The following is a 16,409-nucleotide window of genomic DNA, read 5'->3' on the forward strand; positions in this document are numbered from 1 at the left end:
GGCAACGACGATCAATCTTGGAGTGCCGACGCAGAACTTTGGACCGCATTTCAGCTGTCCCGGTCCTGCGAGACGAGGAAGTCCTTGGAGCAGATCATGGATCACCCTCGTGGAGGAGGCCTTGGTCGGAAGAATCCGGTATTTGGCGTGAGGTGGATCTCGAGGCTGGAACTGCAAAGCGTCATGATGGACACTGCTTCAACTGTGGATATACTGGCCCGCGTTGCCGGATTGATAGAACTGACTTCAACGAACGGGTTTAGCCGGGCTGCACGTCGCCAGGTAGAAAGAGCGTCAGTGAGACTTGCTGATGGGGGCAGCTTAATGAAAATATCATGCTGCGCCCCTAAGCCGCACTTGACATGGAATTGACCACAGATCTCCGTTCTCCTCGGACTCAGAGAACGACCTGACCGGAATGTTGTGGTGTTGCAGTCTCATGCTCAAGGTTACAGGACGAACTGCTCCTAGGGAGTACAGTGATTGCAATTCCTCTGCAAGCAGCCAGTGCAGCAGCCTGCCCTGTGTTGGACCAGGTATCATCCGTGGAGATCCTGCGCAACGTCCGGGCATGATACCATCAGGTGACTCTGTGGCCTAATCCTCTGGCATGGACGCGGTCATGAAGTTACCCGGGTCTGGGAAGGACGAGCAGGCTGCCTGCATGCGACGTCCAACGACAAGTTTGCCTCCGAAACTATCCGCACTCCTCCCCTCCGCTCATGTCTCACGTTTGATCCAAGTGTGTAGTCCTTACTCCGCTCACCTTTCACGAATTCTGTGAGGCGCAACAGATAATTCCTGAACACTGCATATACGATTGCTGGAACAACCTGGTTCTGACCACTGCTCGGAACATCGTCGTGGGCTGGATGTGAATTTTGACGTCCGCGAGTAGGACTGCGTGCAGTCTGTGCAAAGGCGAATGAGGTGCAAGACGAAGCTGTAGACCCGTTCGTCACAGACACGCTGGTACGCAGAAGAGATCCAGCGCAGTGGTATGGTGAAGAGTCGATGGCGTTTCTGATACAGTTCTGGCATCCTTCCTCAACCCTCCATCTTGGCTCCGTTCCGATCCATCTGAATCCTCTTGTGCAACACGTCTCGGAGTGATGAGAAAATCTCGATGCACCGTTCGTTCTCAACCGATAAACTCTTACTCTCGTGGTGTCCCGAGCGTTTCTTGCTCCGCACTTGTCCTCTTCCGCCTTCTCGACCGTTTCCGGAGCTTCTGGAGAGATCACGCCGCTAGCTCGAGTCCGGCGAAACGATGCTGTGTCCGAATGCGATTCTTTTAGCTTTGGTGTGAAAAATGGAGAGGGGATCGGCGTCATGGTCGGTGGTTGAGGGTCTGGCAAATGGTGGGATTGGAACGCTTTCAGAGTGTTGCCGGAGATCGCTTCGCTGGCCCATCAGCAGGCTTCAGGGTCCATGATGGCTGCACTGTCGAGGCATTTCTCTGATAGCCTCGATGCTACAACACCAGAACTCCGCTATTGGCCCAAGACTCGGGCATTCCTGCTGTCACTCCAAAACCAGGCCTTGTGTCCAACCCGAGTGGTGGATTCCTTTCCCTGCTGAAAGATTCCTTCGATCAAGGCCGCGGTGTAGCTGCTTGTTTTCTCCGCTTCCAAGCTCGAAACTGGGGGTTTGGCAGACGAGGCTTATCGAGAGGAGTTTGCGAACAAGGAGATATCGGATTCGAGGATCATGTTCCCATGCTTCTACAAGCGTTGCCTATCAGCTGATAATTATGGTTCCTCAAGAACAATCCTGCGGATCCAGGCCAAGATGACCATGCACAAAAAGAGGATGATGGCGTCCAGAATCCAGACAAGCCGAAAGGAGATGGTCCGCACGATCAGCGCATTTCCTTCCGCCGCTTGCTCATTCTCTGCAGGCACGAGAAGCTCATCGGCCCGTTTCCTTCCGCCTCTCGCTCATCCTTTGTGGGCATGACACTGTTGGTGGAGAGTTGACATCCTGATAGGAACGGTCGCCAAAGAATTTGTCAACACCTTCGCAGTGCTAAGGCCCTGCTTATTGTTGCAGGGTGTCGTCTTTCGTCGCCAACTGCCTTCCTCTCGTTGTCCAGTGCGGTCTTCTTGTCTCTGAATGCTGTCTTTTCCTCGTCGAGTTCCGCCTTCTCACTCCTCACCCACAACACAGCTAAACCAACCAAGAAGGTGATCATACTCGCTGGCATAGCGATTATCCAGAGGCTCATCTTATGTTGAAGATTCTCGACCGCAGTAGTAAGACTCGGCTTTTGGTCCAGGAGCGCAGCCGCTGTACTCACGCCGTGTTCCTTCAGCGCAGCCTTAGTGTCCAAGCTGTGCTTCCGGGGTTCAAGCGTGGTCTACGCGCCCTCTGCTAGAAGACCTTGCTTGAATCCCTCAAACATGTTTTCCTCTAAATCCTCCACTTTAGAGCTTAAGTCGCTCTGGTACTGAGTGGTGTCTTCTTTGTCCTGGATCGCGTCGTGTTTGTCTTGTTCGGACTTGTCGTATCATAAGCTCGGCCTAAGTCCATAATGGTCTCCTGCGGCCACGGCTCTCATTTTCGTAACATGCATTCTTTGCTCGGTTTCACCTTGTAAGAGGAACCACACAATTTACCACGACGTTTGCTGCGACCACCACACCATATCTTGAAGTCCAGTCTCATGCAGTCTGGCGTAGATTGCTCGGCACGCTCAGCACACCATGTGGTGCAACGCCATTCGCATCTTCCCGTCGCACGACTTTGGCGAGCAGCCGTTCTTTTTGAGCTCTCCGCTCGAATCTTTGATTGAGTCAGCAGCAGGAAAGCGCTGAGGGTCCTGATCAACCCAATTGCCGGACGTCTGCAAAATAGCCAGTAGCCGTCATGTCATCTCTCATTTGTAGCCAATGGGTTCCAGAGAGTCCATAGGAAGGACTTGAGTATCTCGGAAGTGACGTACTCATTCCAAAACATCCTGCCTTCCATCAACCACGGCTCGGTTTAACTCACTGTATGTATGATGCGGCGTCTTGGTGGCATCGACACGTCTCCCTTCCGAAGGTCGACCAGACGACCTGCATCCCCAGTGTACCATTTGTTGAGCCATACTTTTGCGCCGGCGTGGTCATAGTCTGGTGAAAGGAGAGGGCGAGGCTGAGATCGGCAGGTTTCATCGCGGCGGCGAGATTCGCCTAGTAGCGAAGGTGGACATAGTGTTGCTGGTCAACAGCGAGGTGCGGTTGTTGGACGCATGGCTTGCATGTGATATTCGGCGCGAGCTCGAGCTGGCTTTCCGACATTGCAGCTGAGATTACATTGCCAGGCCGTTCGGAAAGACGAGGAATTGTTAATGGAATTCGGCAGGCATGTAGCGAAGCGACACCTTCGAGTCCCACTTATCTCCCTTTTCCGTAATATCGGTGCAGTCTGCCTCGCACATTTAGCTTTCGTGCACGATCGTTTAGACTTCAACACCGAGGCAGCACCGGCCCGAGTGTCGGCAAGCGAGTCGACATGACCAAAGGGAGATGCTCCAGGGAAGGCAAAGATGTTGAGACTCATGCAGCTATCCAGATTGCCAAGATGAAGATCTGGAAAGTCTTCCTTGTTGGGCGCCGGGCCCGCTCTTGAATGATCAACAATGGCCCTCCAGCACTCGGAAGCCGGAGTCTCGGCGAAGACCAGTCGATCGGCTTTCGTGATGCAGCGGAAGTTTAGCACATTGGACACAGCTCCAGAAGTCCTCCCACGTAGCTCATCGGCGAAAGCATCCACGCCGGGGTCCTCTGTCGGGTTTTCGCTCTATAGGCGGACTCTACTCTGGTACCACGGTGAGTCATGCTCTCACCGGAACAAGTTGTTCCTTGGACGATAGTCATGGCAAATGTGCAGCGCCGTGGACCGAGACGTGCTCCTGACGATCATGAACATGTTGTCGGCAGTGATGTAATGCCATCCACCCTTGGCAGTCGCCGCTTGTATCGTTGCATGCGAGACTTCGCCATTACGTAGCATATGTCGACGGCCATGGCGGCTGGTAATGTGTAAGTGACGTAGCAACGAAATATCTGAAGAGCCGAGCAAAGAGACGTGTCCACAGTGTATCTGCAGACCAGTCCGGCGAGATCGAGTGGTCGTTGGTATGTTCGCCTGAGAAATTGCAGCCAATTCGGAGCCGGTGAGAAAAAGGCCCTCGGCCGCATCCTCAGATACGCAAGATCCCACGTAGGTCTCAATGAAAGGAGAAGGAGCATATGTCCGAGGCCATGGTGATTCTGGCCGCATTCGTTGATGGTCTCGCTCGCTTGTCCACTAATGGTCGCCGTAGATCGCAGGTCCAGATCGAACGTTGTACATAGCTTTGAACACAGGGTTGCCGTTCAGCCGAGACGGGCATACCTCTTCCGTTTGCATAATCTTACCCAGCTGCTGACGATGCCTGTCCAGTTCAGCCCACCGCACAGGCGGCCGCACTGCTGCATCGGGTCGTCGATCTGCTCACTCTCTCGCATCGGACCTGCTGGGCTCGGCGGGATGTCGATGGTCGATAAAGCCAATGCATTCCTCGCCGCTAGCTCGCCAGTTCCGAAATGCTTACGATGCTGCGCATGAATACGGGTGCTGGATGAGTGTAAAAAGCGGCTGGATGGGGCTCCGTTTCCATGAGCCAGCGAGCCTTCGCCTTGCGAAGCTGCAATTCGGCTGTCGGTGACAGAATGAAAGATGAAGCCCGGACTCTCTCGTTCCGGGACATGATCGTATTGCCGTGTTCCACGCGAGGGAAAGCGGAGAAGCCAGCCTGGCCAGTTGGTGCTAATTGTGCAATCCTCAACGTCCCGGACAAGGTGAGCGAATATGCAGTCAAACAGAGTCGAGTGAAGTTGAGGTAATTAAGGACTCGCAGAGATGAAAGGTGGATGACTTGAGGTGCCAGGCGTTGTGGCGTCTCGTTGTCCGATGCAGAATTGCTGCGATATCCCACGAGTCGGGAAGCATGTTACGCCAGGCCGCGACTGGAGCCGAGGATAGCCACAAACACAACGAGGGAGCATTACATGGTAGGATCAGGCCAGGAGATGCGTATCATTAGAGGCTGGGCGCTGTTGCAACCCATCTCACACCCGTTGTATTCCTTGTCCTTCCCGTTCATTACCATGTTGCCGCGCTTTCGTCTCATACTTTTCGTACAACAGACCATCCGCACCATTGCTCTCCACTCCACATCAAAGCGTCAAACTTCCTTCCCGTTCCCTCCTCTCCTTCTCTTCTTCCTCCACCAACACCCTCCTCAAAGCACTAATACCATTCCTCACCCTCTTCCGGTACTCCGCCAGTCCCTTCCCAGTCTTCCCAAAATCCGAATGTCCCTCCTCAACCCACGCCTCAAGTTCATCCACCAGCCTCGGTAGCTGCGCAAACACAGCATGCTTCCTGTGCTCTCCATGCTCCTTCGTCCAGATCAGTCCATCAATCACTTCGGGAATACTGCACTCGTCCCAGAAACTCCCTCCTTCCATGACACATGCTTCCGGCACGAACACGGCGCGGGCGATGCGCATACCGGCAGGAATGACGAGGACATCGTCTTTCTCAAGGAGGAGGATGCGTGCTTCTGCGTTGCGTGGCCACGAGGCTTCGCCGGCGAGATATTGCTGCCAGCTGGTTTTGTTTAATGGTGGGGAGAGAATCCACATTGCGGAGCCGGAGAGGCAGCGGACCCAGGTGCCGAAGAGGGAGTCGATGGGCGAGGAGGTGAAGACGCCGGCATGGCTGTACAAGGTGAAATTCAGAGAGTCAAGAAGGTTGGTGAGACCTTGCAAGGAGGTCCCTTCCGCAGAGCATTTGGCTCGTCCGACCAGGGTTTGCAGCAGGCGGAAACGTGGTAGTCGAGTAAGCAGAGGTTCGTCAGCTCGGATGATGCTTTCGACTTTGAGAGCAACGCCTGCGGGTGGAGTGTTGGAGGAATTCATGGCTTGAGCGTAGTCGAGAAGTGTCATAGAGGTCGGGACGCCTGTAGCGCTGCGACGGACGTCGATAGTCTGCTTCGGGTGTCTCTCAGTGATCAACGTAAGCAGTTTCTTTTGATTGTAGAGAGCGCTGTCTTGAAAGCTTTGCTTGATGATCATCGGTTTCGTGAGGAAGTCCCGGACAAAAAATTGCTCGGAGGGTAGCCAGGCAGTTTGCCAGACATCTGCCGACTCCTTGCGTGCTTTCGGCTTGTCTTCAGATGCATTGTGTATCTGGGCCGGACGAACATGCCCCAAGCCGTCAAGCTGGCGCAACTTGTCGACGAGCTGACTCACGTCAGAGGGAGAGTCGTCCGCTTCCATCAGAAGACGAAGCTTGGAGCCCAAGTCTGTTTGGCCATTGAGCCTTGCCCCGGAATTCTGTGCTATGTCGCTACCTGCACGTTGACCATCGCCGTGGCCCACGCTGAGGACTTGATTAACGGCACGACTAGCAGCCATCCGGGTCCGCCGTACCTCAAGCGAATTGGTTGTCGCAATACCGGCATGAGCAGCGCTGTCAGCGCCTGGTGGCGCATGTGCACCGGCAGAGCTCTGCTGTTCGCTACTCAGTTGCGAGTTGATGTGATCGATGTCTGCTGGCGATGGTGTTGGGATGTCGGGATGTTGACCTCGACTTGGTAAGGCACTTTCTCCCTGTGCATCTGTTGTCCCATCAGAACCAGACATCTCTTGAGACGGTTCTGCGTTTGTGTGGGTTGTTGAACTGCGCGCAGCCGCAAGACCCACGTTGCCAGAGTCAGCTGTGCTTGGAGCGTGGCCAGGTTGTTCATTGTCGTTGATTTCTTCAGCATCGGCCATTCTCTCGTCACTGCTTTGCGCGCCTTTCGACCTCGGGTCGCCACCATCCCGATCGGCGTCATGCCCGGAGCTCGTAGATCCGACCCGGTCAACTTGCACTTGCACTTGGACATCTGGTTTGGGTGTCCCACTGTCTCGCTCCTCGCCGCTGCGCCGCCCCTCGATCTCATGGCTGTCTCCGTCAGCAGCATCCCTCATTACCTGATCGTCGGCGGCGGCTCTCCCCAGGGTTACAAGGATTTCTGCAGCGTCCCCCTCGGTCCCCGTGATCGACAAACCATCGTCTTCACCAGTATTGCTGCCGCCGCTTTTCGAACGCCCGGCGATACCGAGACTGCCAGGATTGTTCCTGGCCTGGTCGTCCGGTTCCTGCTCAGGCGGAGCTGTCGAATCCTCCATGGCCACGTTCTCATCTGCTACTCCCACGGTGTTGTTCTGCTCCGTCGCAGCTGTCGAATCTTCCATCGGCTCGTCCTCGTCTGCTTCTCCCACGAGATCCTCACCATGCTGATCGGGCGCTGATGTAGAGGTGTCCATGGGCTTTTCGGTCCCCGTAGAAGCCGCAGTGTGATCGTTGCCAAAAACATTCGTATCGTCATCCGGTTCTCCATCTGCATCTTTATCATCCGAATCGACCTCTTCCTCTTCTTCTACCTCTTCATCCACCGCACCACGCTCTTTCTCTTCCGCCAATTTGGAAGCCTTTCCTCTCGCATGACCGCGTCGTACCTGTTGCTTTTTGGACGCAGCATTCGCTCTCGATGCTAGTGGCAGCGAACTCGGAGTCGCAGGCACGGCATTGTTTTGCTTTTTGAACACAGCATTCGCTCTCGATGCCAGTGGCAGTGGAGTGGGAGTCGCAGGCACGGCCTTGTTGACAATCAAATCGCGGCGCGGAGGTCGCTTTCTCCCTCGGTCCGGCGTCAACAGGCCGTACTTGTCCACTTTCAGATCACAATCTTCTATCGGTGTTCCGTTGACGTTGCTCGCCCGTGCAATGATTTGCTGCTTCGCCTCGGCCGATTCGGAGTTTGTCTTCGCCCATTGCAATGCCTCTTTGATGTCCGATGGGTCGATGGGTGATTCCTGTTCCTTGATTTTGGATGCCGAGTGATGCTCCCCAATTTTGAGGGCTTGGTTGTTGCCGTTTGCTCTCGACTCCTCCCGGTGTACCAGCATCGCATTAAAGACTCGGACTGCTTCGTGCCAGTCTTTGACAATCCTCGCAAACTGATGTAATTTGCGGATCGTTACCAGTGGCCAGCCTTGCCAGCCGTAGTGGTTGAAGATCTCCGGACCCCAGATCGCAATGACACCAGCTTCGTGCATGACTCTTTGAGCGGGAACGTCTTTGCTGTCTCTCTTTTTCTCGTTGCTCTTAGCCAACGTTTCAAATCGCTGCCACTGTTCGTCGGCCTTGTCGTTGAGCGGCACCTTGCTGCCAAAGATATCCCAGAATGTCGCCGCAACATCCGAAAGCGTGCCCTCTAGGGCAAGAATCACATCGCGGGATTCGCGATATAGCTTGAGGAGCTGTGTCTCGTTTTTGCAAGCGCGGGCCTTGGTATGAAATTGTCCCGCAAGTCTCAGAATCGTTGTCCTTTGCCATGCGTGCGCCTGTGATTCTAGCGATGTGTTCGTGGAGCCAGTGGTCGCTGCAGGTGGCACAAATAGCTGAGGGTCCAGCTGGTTGGACGGCAGCATCGAGCGGTCGTCCGCCATAGTCGATGGATTGAACGCTTGCAATAGAGATTGTGTCAGTCGCAGACCAGCGGTGGAAGGCGTGAGGTACCAATGGTGGGTATGGACGGCGAAGGTGCTATTCGTAATCCAGCCTGAAAGTGGCCGGGAGGAGAATTGAAGTGAGAAAGGGCGGGGAAGTGGCTGGAGGCTAGGGTAGGAGGTAAGCGTGAAACCTTCTGGCGGCACAGACCAAAGTCTCGGGTAGACTCCGGTTGGACTCGGACAGCATGGTCTTTGCTCGATTGACGACAGATACGACTTGGAGACCTCCGAGGATGGCGACGACGTCGTTCTGAGCTCGACACGACATACCGTCTTGGAAGTAAGTCATGTCGGTGGATGCGAACTGAGAGCCATGGTGGCGAATGAGTCTCTGGTGGTCGCACGACGTCAAGGGCTGGGGGCCGGCAAATGGTTCAGCCAGCGGGACCGCGCCGCCTGACCACGTGCAGCATACACGTACGTACAACTGGAGAAGGACGGGAGGACGAGGAAGTGGGAACGAAATATGGACTGGTGGTTAGGGAAGATCACTCTGCACTCCAACAACTTTGCTCATTCTTCTCTGCATATCGCTATCTGACCGCGCTACTTTACGCTTCTGCTTCCACACCTCTCCAGTGCCTTCTCCTCCTGCATATGGCATGGGCGGCTTTCATTCACAGCGCGAGTGCATATCCTCATCGACCCACTGCGCTGATCAAAGGACTCCCCTGCATGCCAACCCTCTCCATTGCAATGTCCCCAACGCCTTTTTCCTACATCCTCTGTGACACTGTGACACCCTCCTCCTACATTCTCTCCCACGACTCTTTCACTCCATTTCAGCAGCCTCAAGCAGAGCTTACCAACAGACTTCTACAATCTCATAGGCTGTTGCAAGCTCCTGGCAGACAAGACCATAACGTTCTGCAAGCGTCAAGAGCGAAGCGGTCTGCTTTGGAGAAGTCGGCGCTGGAGTCCGCCTTGGATCGATCGACCTTGTAATAGACGTCGGTGACTCTCAGTTTCCGGACTTCTTCAATCGCTTTATCATCTACAGGGTTCTGTATAGACTTCGGCATCTGCGGATCAGTTTCGAAGAGAGCGAAGAGAGGAGCAGCGGTCTCGTGGATGGGAGTATCTGCTTCCGGGTCGCAGGTTTTGGCGGGGTAAGAGTTGATCTTGTCGAGCTTGCCGCAGATTGCAAAGAGATTGGGGGTTGGCTTTCGAGTCGTCGGAGCGATCGGCTTTGCGGAAGTATACTTTGGACTTGTTGGTCCAAGGAAGAGGGGAGCTGGAGTCATCGATTTCGAAGCTGTCGATAATGTCGAAGCTCAGGCTGTGCACTGCCTAAAAGTATGGCTTGTGGTCAGGTGCGGCTTGTGTCTTGTGATCGAAGGTCTGGAATCCAGAACGAGTGCGTAATGTTCCTGTAGATCCTGTAAGAGTATGTCCAGTCAGCGTGCACATTGTCAATACCAAACCCCTGATGTCGCTGCATGTTGAGCCGATCAATGGTACCTCGATAATCGAATACTTCCTTGGAGGTTAGCAACATGGAGACTGAATAGGACTTGCTGTCTCGCAGAATGGACTGAGTTTCCCTCAGCTTAGCTGACGAGGTAGTAGCTTGACGGCCATGCCATCCACAGTGCCATCCTCCTCCTCCTCCTCGTCATCCTGGTCAGGCCACTCTCCACCTGATGAGGTTGTAGCTTGACGGCCACGCCATCGACAGTGTCGTCCTCCCCTTGTTCTTCCTTCTCATCCTCCTCCTCCTCCTCGTCAGCCCTCTCTCCACCTCATGAGGTAGTAGCTTGGCGATCATGCCATCGACAGTGCCATCCTCCTCCTCCTCCTCCTCCTCTTCCTCCTCCTTCCTAGCTCGTCACCTTGGTCAGGCCGCTCTACACCTGATGAGGCACAAGCTTGACGGTCATGCCATCGACAGTGCCATCCTCCTCTTCTTTCCCGTCATCCTCCGCCTCGTCATCCTGGTCAGATCTCTCTTTTCCCCAGGCGAGGCAGTAGCTTGACGATCATGCCATCGACAGTGCCGTCCTCCTCCTCCTCCTCCTCCTCCTCCTCCTCCTCCTCCTCCTCCTTATCCTCGCCAGGCTTCTCTCTCGTCTGCCTGACGCTCAACGCCGCGATCTCATCAGCGAGGTTGTTCGTGCCCGTCTCCTGCTTCTCCACCTTCTGACGTGTCGCCGAAGTGGATTGACATGTTCGCTCGCTTGGTTCGCATCGACATACATGTACGGATGGATACTGTGAGTCGAAAGTCTCCGCATTCGATCGAATCGCCGCGTTTGGGTCGGAATCGTAGCACCTGGGCCGGAGCGCTCTCCATCGCTGTCGTCGTGGGCCTTAGTCAAGTCCACAACGTTTCGAAGACGGACGAAGGGCTGAGGGACTTGCATGGATCGAAGATAACGTCGGCCGCGCGGAAGGGTAGATGGTCCTGAGTGCCGCATTTGAAAAACGTCGTTTCAAACCGACATTCCATCAAAAGTGTCGGCAAAATCTAGATCGGATGTTCGGCTGGATTGCAGCTTTATGAATTGTTTTGGCGATCACCTCAATAACTGCTGCGGTATCCGTGGTCGCCTCGACCGGCGCTTGCTGTCTGGGCGTTCGATAGATTGTAAAAGTCCGACCCGAGTTGTACAATGGACGACACAAGCTTGTTTTCGACGCCGCGCTGCTGGAATTGTCCCACCCGCAGCACGACCTTGTCATTGCCGCCGTCGCCGGCGATTGATCTGAGTGGTCGCTCCATGTCGACTGCGTCTCGACTACGGAGACTCGACGAGCTCGCGGAACAGTAGGCGTGTAAGTTGAAGTTGACAGGAGCTTGGATTCTTGTTGCTCTTAAAGCATTTGGAGCGGGTCCACTCTCGATCTTCGCCATGTCTGGTACCTTCTTCGTATCGTTCCCTTCCACTATTGTAGAAGTCTGCTCCGCTGGAGGCTCGGGCAGCGACAAATCGTCGGCAACAGCAGCAGCAACATGTGCAAGCTCTTCGGCCCGCTTCTTGCCCGGCTCGATGTCTGCTCGGCCAGCTTTACATTCTGTGCCTTCAGCTTGTTGCCGACCTCTTCAAGCTCTCCTCCGCCGCCGAGTCGAGTCACTCTGACCCGCCTTCACCTGACCCTTCATCTTAGCCAGCAAACCTTGTCAGGCTGAGCGACGTCCATCTTTTTGCTCTACTGGGTGTAGCAGCAAGTGTCCAGTGGCTTCTCGGCTCTCTAGCCAGCTCCTCGATCTGCTCCGCCAGCTCCACATTCTGCGCCTTCAGCTCGTTGCCCAGTTCACACTGCGACCTTGTCCGTCTCTTGGCCCAACACGAATTACGAGCGCTTGTTGTAGAAGTGGTAGAGTATTTCAAGACTCAGGCTCGCCGTTGCTGACAAGTCTGGGAAGCTTGACGGGATTGGCCGGGTCGCTGAATACGAGTGGCCGGGTTAAACGGTTCGAGATCAGTGGTGCAGTCGGGACAGTGACGAGAGATGCATCGAGAGCAGAATGTCATCTCGGCTCTTGCTGTCGGAAAGATCGCAGCCGGGCGGGGCTGGTTCCGTGCATGACATCATCGCGGATTTGCTCCCTCTTTACGACCGTATCAGTTCTCGCCTGGGCCATGTGTCTTCTTGGTTCGCCAGCTCATGCCTCCCTCGCGGCTACCAAACCACACCACCTTGACCGACCTCTTCCCAGGACGACGATCCGACTTTACCTGGTCTCGACACATGGCGGACAACGCGCGTCCTCAGATGGTGCAACGCCTTATAGCTAAGATAATCTTGCTATCGGTGCGCGATGAAATCTGGACAAGACTCCATGCGGTGGCTTCGGAGGGATGGACAGCCTCGCCTTGACACAACGAGGGCTGCTTCGGATGGTGCTCTCGCGCAATGGCTGGACGACCTTGGTGAAGACTTCCTCTCGCCGTCCAACTCGTACTACCTCAGACCTGAGACATGGTATCGACAATATGTGCTTGGTCTTGGTTGCAGGTAAGACGAGGATTCTCATGTCGCTACTGATGTGCACACATTGACGCAGGCTCAAAAGCAGACGCCGACATCGATTTGTATGCCGCCTCCGACCTCGAGCCCTTCTCCTCCTCAGCCGGCAGCATCGACGATGAAAGAAAGATTTAGACGCCAATTCGGAGACTATCTGGTGCTTGACTTCCCGGCGAGGAGGATGTTCGACCCGATGATGTCGAACACTAGCCAGGAAGTACTTCACTTGCAAGAGACTGGAAAACGAGAACGTCAAACGCCTAATTCCATACCACCTCGAAGAACATGGAGCACTCCTCCACCTGCCGAAGACGAAGTCACAAAGCGAAGAAACCGATCACCCCTCAAGATGCCATCTTGGATCATCATGGAAAGGAGAAGGATTGGACATTGTTTGACGAAGGTAATTGACAGTGCTCCGCGACGGACCAGGCCGGGCAGCAAGACCGCCATTACGGCAGCGTCGTCGGATCGGAGAGAGTAGGTGTGATACATTGCAAGGAACTGCGAAGGGAGTGTGAGAGTGATGGGAGTTGGAGCAGTGGCAAGAATGCAATGACAAGGAAGAGTAAACGGAAGGAGGACGGTGACGGCGACGAGCTACAATCTGAAGAAGTGGCAACGAGCCAACGATGACGATAAAGAGAACTTCGACAGCCCTCAAGAGCTACTGAAAGCAACAAGGAGAACCTACACTACATGCCGCGCACGTTTGAACGGCCGCCAACTTCCACCACGCAAGCAGGACCGGATTGAAATGTGAATGACTGACTCCATCGCTCCGCTGTCGGGCGAGAAGGAGCTGGCAAGGTAGGTTGACAAAGCGATGTGCATGTGTGGGCGTTACATGTTGGGCGTAGCATCTGGCTGACCGCATCTTGCGCAGACTACCTTGGACAAGTTGCAGAATGACATTGTTAATGTCGCATGGAGGAATGACATGTTTGACATCGCATGGAGGAATGACATTGTTCACATCGCATGGAGAAATGACATTATTCATGTCGCGCAGAGGCGGAATCGTGGTCGTCGGACGATCGCTGCTCGAAGTTTCACTCCACCCATAAGAATCGACGCCAGCAGAAAGTCCTGCCTCGTTCCTCAACACAAGCTCTAGCGCACCGGCTTGGGTGCATTTCGTATCACAAGATGTGTGCCTTCAAGGCTCCGCACCCCGACGTTCCATGACTTCCAACCCCAACATCGAGCCAGCAGCGATCTCAACCGGAGGCAGTACCAGCTCTTGAAGCTTAGCTGCTCGTTTGACGTATTCATCGGAAGCAAGTACAGCGGCGTAGAGGACGAAACTGAAGTCGAAGGTGAAATCAGGGTACGTCGTGAATGCACGGTATCTGATTGAGTCCTGGAAAGCATGCAAGCACCCGAAGATGCAGAGTTGAATACATCTCTACCACTGATCTCGTTGACTTTGCCCTTTTCACCTCTATCAGACCCTCTTACGACATAACCCGGCTGCGTTGCCATCGTTCACTGGCTTTATTGCGATTATTCTCTATTGCTAACACCGGATTCGACACTACAGCAAACACCGACTACTACTAAGTAATACTTGCACCTATACTACCTTTTCCTAATCCTACATATCTACAAAATAGCTCCTCGTAAGATCGGTAAATCCTACGACCGCTGCACTAACGCCGTTAGCTGTAAGACCTCTGTCCCTGGATTTCACTCATCTCCGTCCTAGAATTGGTCGAGATTGCTCGCGACGTGGCATCGTCGTCCCAGAATGACTACCTCGCAGCCTTGGTGACAGCAGACGAGATCCCAGGTTTCCCATTCATGGATCTCAGCCCGGAGCTGCGAAACCGAGTCTACCAAGAAGTCTTGATCCTGGACAACTCTTTCACTTACTTCCCTCAAATCCGGTCGCCTTGGATGTTCTCCTCTACCCACCTCCTCGGCACTTTGAAAGAACTTCGGTTTTTCCGGCGACGCGGTCAACTACTCCCACAACGCACGTCCGCAGGTCGAATTGGAGGATGCGATGACGAATGTGCAGCGCGCGATGACAGCTCTCTGGACGCAATTCCCGGCCTTGAGGGATCGTTCCTTAATCAGCATCAGAATCCCACCCTCATCCACATCCCCCCACGCGGAACGTCATACTCTAACCAAGCACTATCTCAAGAGAGAGAATTTGGTGGATCTGGACCGAAAAGCGCAGAAGACGGATCGGAGGGACTGTCCACGATTAAGCCATGTTATGGACGCAAGACGGATTAAGAGACTCACGGAGTGTGTTGCTGTTCTGAGGGGTTCATTAGAGCTTTTGCTGGTTTGCAGGCTGCGGAGTTAAAGATAGTGTTATAGTGAGAGAGGAGCTGGAGGAGAGGGGGGTAGTTGGTTAAGGATGCTGTAGTTAAGTAGAGCGATGGTGAGGGCAAAATAAGGTGGAGGATGAGCCAGTAGAATAGGTTAGCATACGGGTGTTTGGCAACATGGAAGGATAGGTACTTGTTTGACGAAGACGCTTTAAGGTCTGGATGAAACGTGGTGCACATTGGGATCTTCGATATATGACCTGGAATTTGGTCGAGTATGCCAGTATTGCTTCAACACATTGATTGTGCTGAGTTCATCTCACATGAGCCGCACTCCAACGTCGTCTAGCTTATACTCGTGATCCTCTAGACAGTCGTCGTGCTTCTTCGTATCAATCGAACGCTTCCTCCATGTACTGACTTCTAGATGTCGTTGCTCCGCCAAACGTCGCGAAGCCGGCCTACGAAATCCTACGAGTGTGCTTAAAATTACCCGCGCAAGCAAGGACGGAAGGAGCGCACTGAGAAGGAGGCAGGGTAATCCAGACGTATTGGCCATGGCGAAGTAAGAATATGCGGTGTTGTGAAGAAGTCATTCGGGTTGATGCGTGAGTCGAGCGTGAAGGTTCAGGTCGACGATGATGCTTTCCCTCATAGTGGAGGCGGCCCAGGAAATACAGCAGGTTACAAGCTCTCCTGGCTCACGGGGACCTATCGAGGTTATGCTGCAGAGTTCGTGCTCCTGCGGTCAAGTCCTGCTGGAGGGACAACCTTATCTCCTTCCATCTTCTTGTCTTCTTTGTTTCATATTCACGCTCGCTGGTGGTGCCGGTGTTGGACAATGTCACGACGGTCTTCGACTAGTCATGAGCTGATTCTTCATGTGGTACACTGCGACTTGTAGAAGGCGACGGAACATCGAATCAGCAGCTGACGAACAAGCGCCACAACTTGACCAAACCAAGACTGAGAATGTCCATATAACTACTGCACCACATTCCCTTCCCTTGATTCCTCACTCGCAGCAAGGAGACGTTGCGGCGCGTCAGGCACAGTGCTATCCGTGTAAAAGCATCGTAGTAGAAGGAGAAGTCCGCCCTTTTCAGGTAGGTAGACCGGTTTGAATTGCGGTGCGACATTTGTCAGGTACACTATTCCACGACTCGACGTCGCCGTAGCATGCGGCTTAGGCATGGCAGTCTCGTACGGCGGAGAGTAGTTGGAAGACGATCTATTTCTTCTCGATACCCTCCGAAAATGGGCGAATGCTCACCCGGTCGTAGAAGAAGACGATGAACGGTGGTGGCGGCTACCGAGGCGTGAGTATGTTCGCTGTTACTTTTCTGTCGGGTGGTTTGTGGGCATCACCGGCTTATACCTACCTGCCGGAGTCAGGTGTTCGAGTTGGAAACCGTACCGGGTGACAAGGTTCGAACTGCAGGAGATGAGTCAACAGGAATGAAAGCGAAGGCAGCCGTAGGAGAGCCCAAAGCAGGACAAGAGTCGGCGGTAGACGGCACAGTACTCCGGCGAGGTGGATATGGCCGGCAAGTCG

The 16,409-nt window shown here is 54.2% G+C and overlaps 3 protein-coding genes across 3 annotated transcripts; 1 reads left to right on the forward strand and 2 right to left on the reverse strand.

The window, feature by feature from the left end:
• Positions 1–5,207: 5,207 nt before the first annotated feature.
• On the reverse strand, positions 5,208–8,886 carry MYCGRDRAFT_97764 (uncharacterized protein; the record flags this gene model as incomplete). Its single annotated transcript, XM_003847216.1, has 2 exons — positions 5,208–8,696; positions 8,746–8,886. The coding sequence occupies 2 exons, from the start codon at positions 8,884–8,886 to the stop codon at positions 5,208–5,210; spliced, it is 3,630 nt and encodes a 1,209-aa protein (XP_003847264.1).
• A 1,649-nt stretch (positions 8,887–10,535) lies between these two features.
• MYCGRDRAFT_97765 (uncharacterized protein) lies at positions 10,536–11,451 on the reverse strand (the record flags this gene model as incomplete). The annotated part of the gene is made up of 2 exons (XM_003847215.1): positions 10,536–10,808; positions 11,209–11,451. The coding sequence occupies 2 exons, from the start codon at positions 11,449–11,451 to the stop codon at positions 10,536–10,538; spliced, it is 516 nt and encodes a 171-aa protein (XP_003847263.1).
• A 1,881-nt stretch (positions 11,452–13,332) lies between these two features.
• On the forward strand, positions 13,333–14,816 carry MYCGRDRAFT_97766 (uncharacterized protein; the record flags this gene model as incomplete). Its single annotated transcript, XM_003847200.1, has 4 exons — positions 13,333–13,379; positions 13,734–13,899; positions 14,186–14,191; positions 14,319–14,816. 4 exons carry the CDS (start codon positions 13,333–13,335, stop codon positions 14,814–14,816), a joined length of 717 nt encoding a protein of 238 aa, XP_003847248.1.
• Positions 14,817–16,409: the final 1,593 nt, after the last annotated feature.

This window comes from Zymoseptoria tritici, chromosome 16 (genome assembly GCF_000219625.1).
Source record: "Zymoseptoria tritici IPO323 chromosome 16, whole genome shotgun sequence".
In the NCBI taxonomy this organism is placed as follows: Eukaryota; Fungi; Ascomycota; class Dothideomycetes; order Mycosphaerellales; family Mycosphaerellaceae; genus Zymoseptoria; species Zymoseptoria tritici.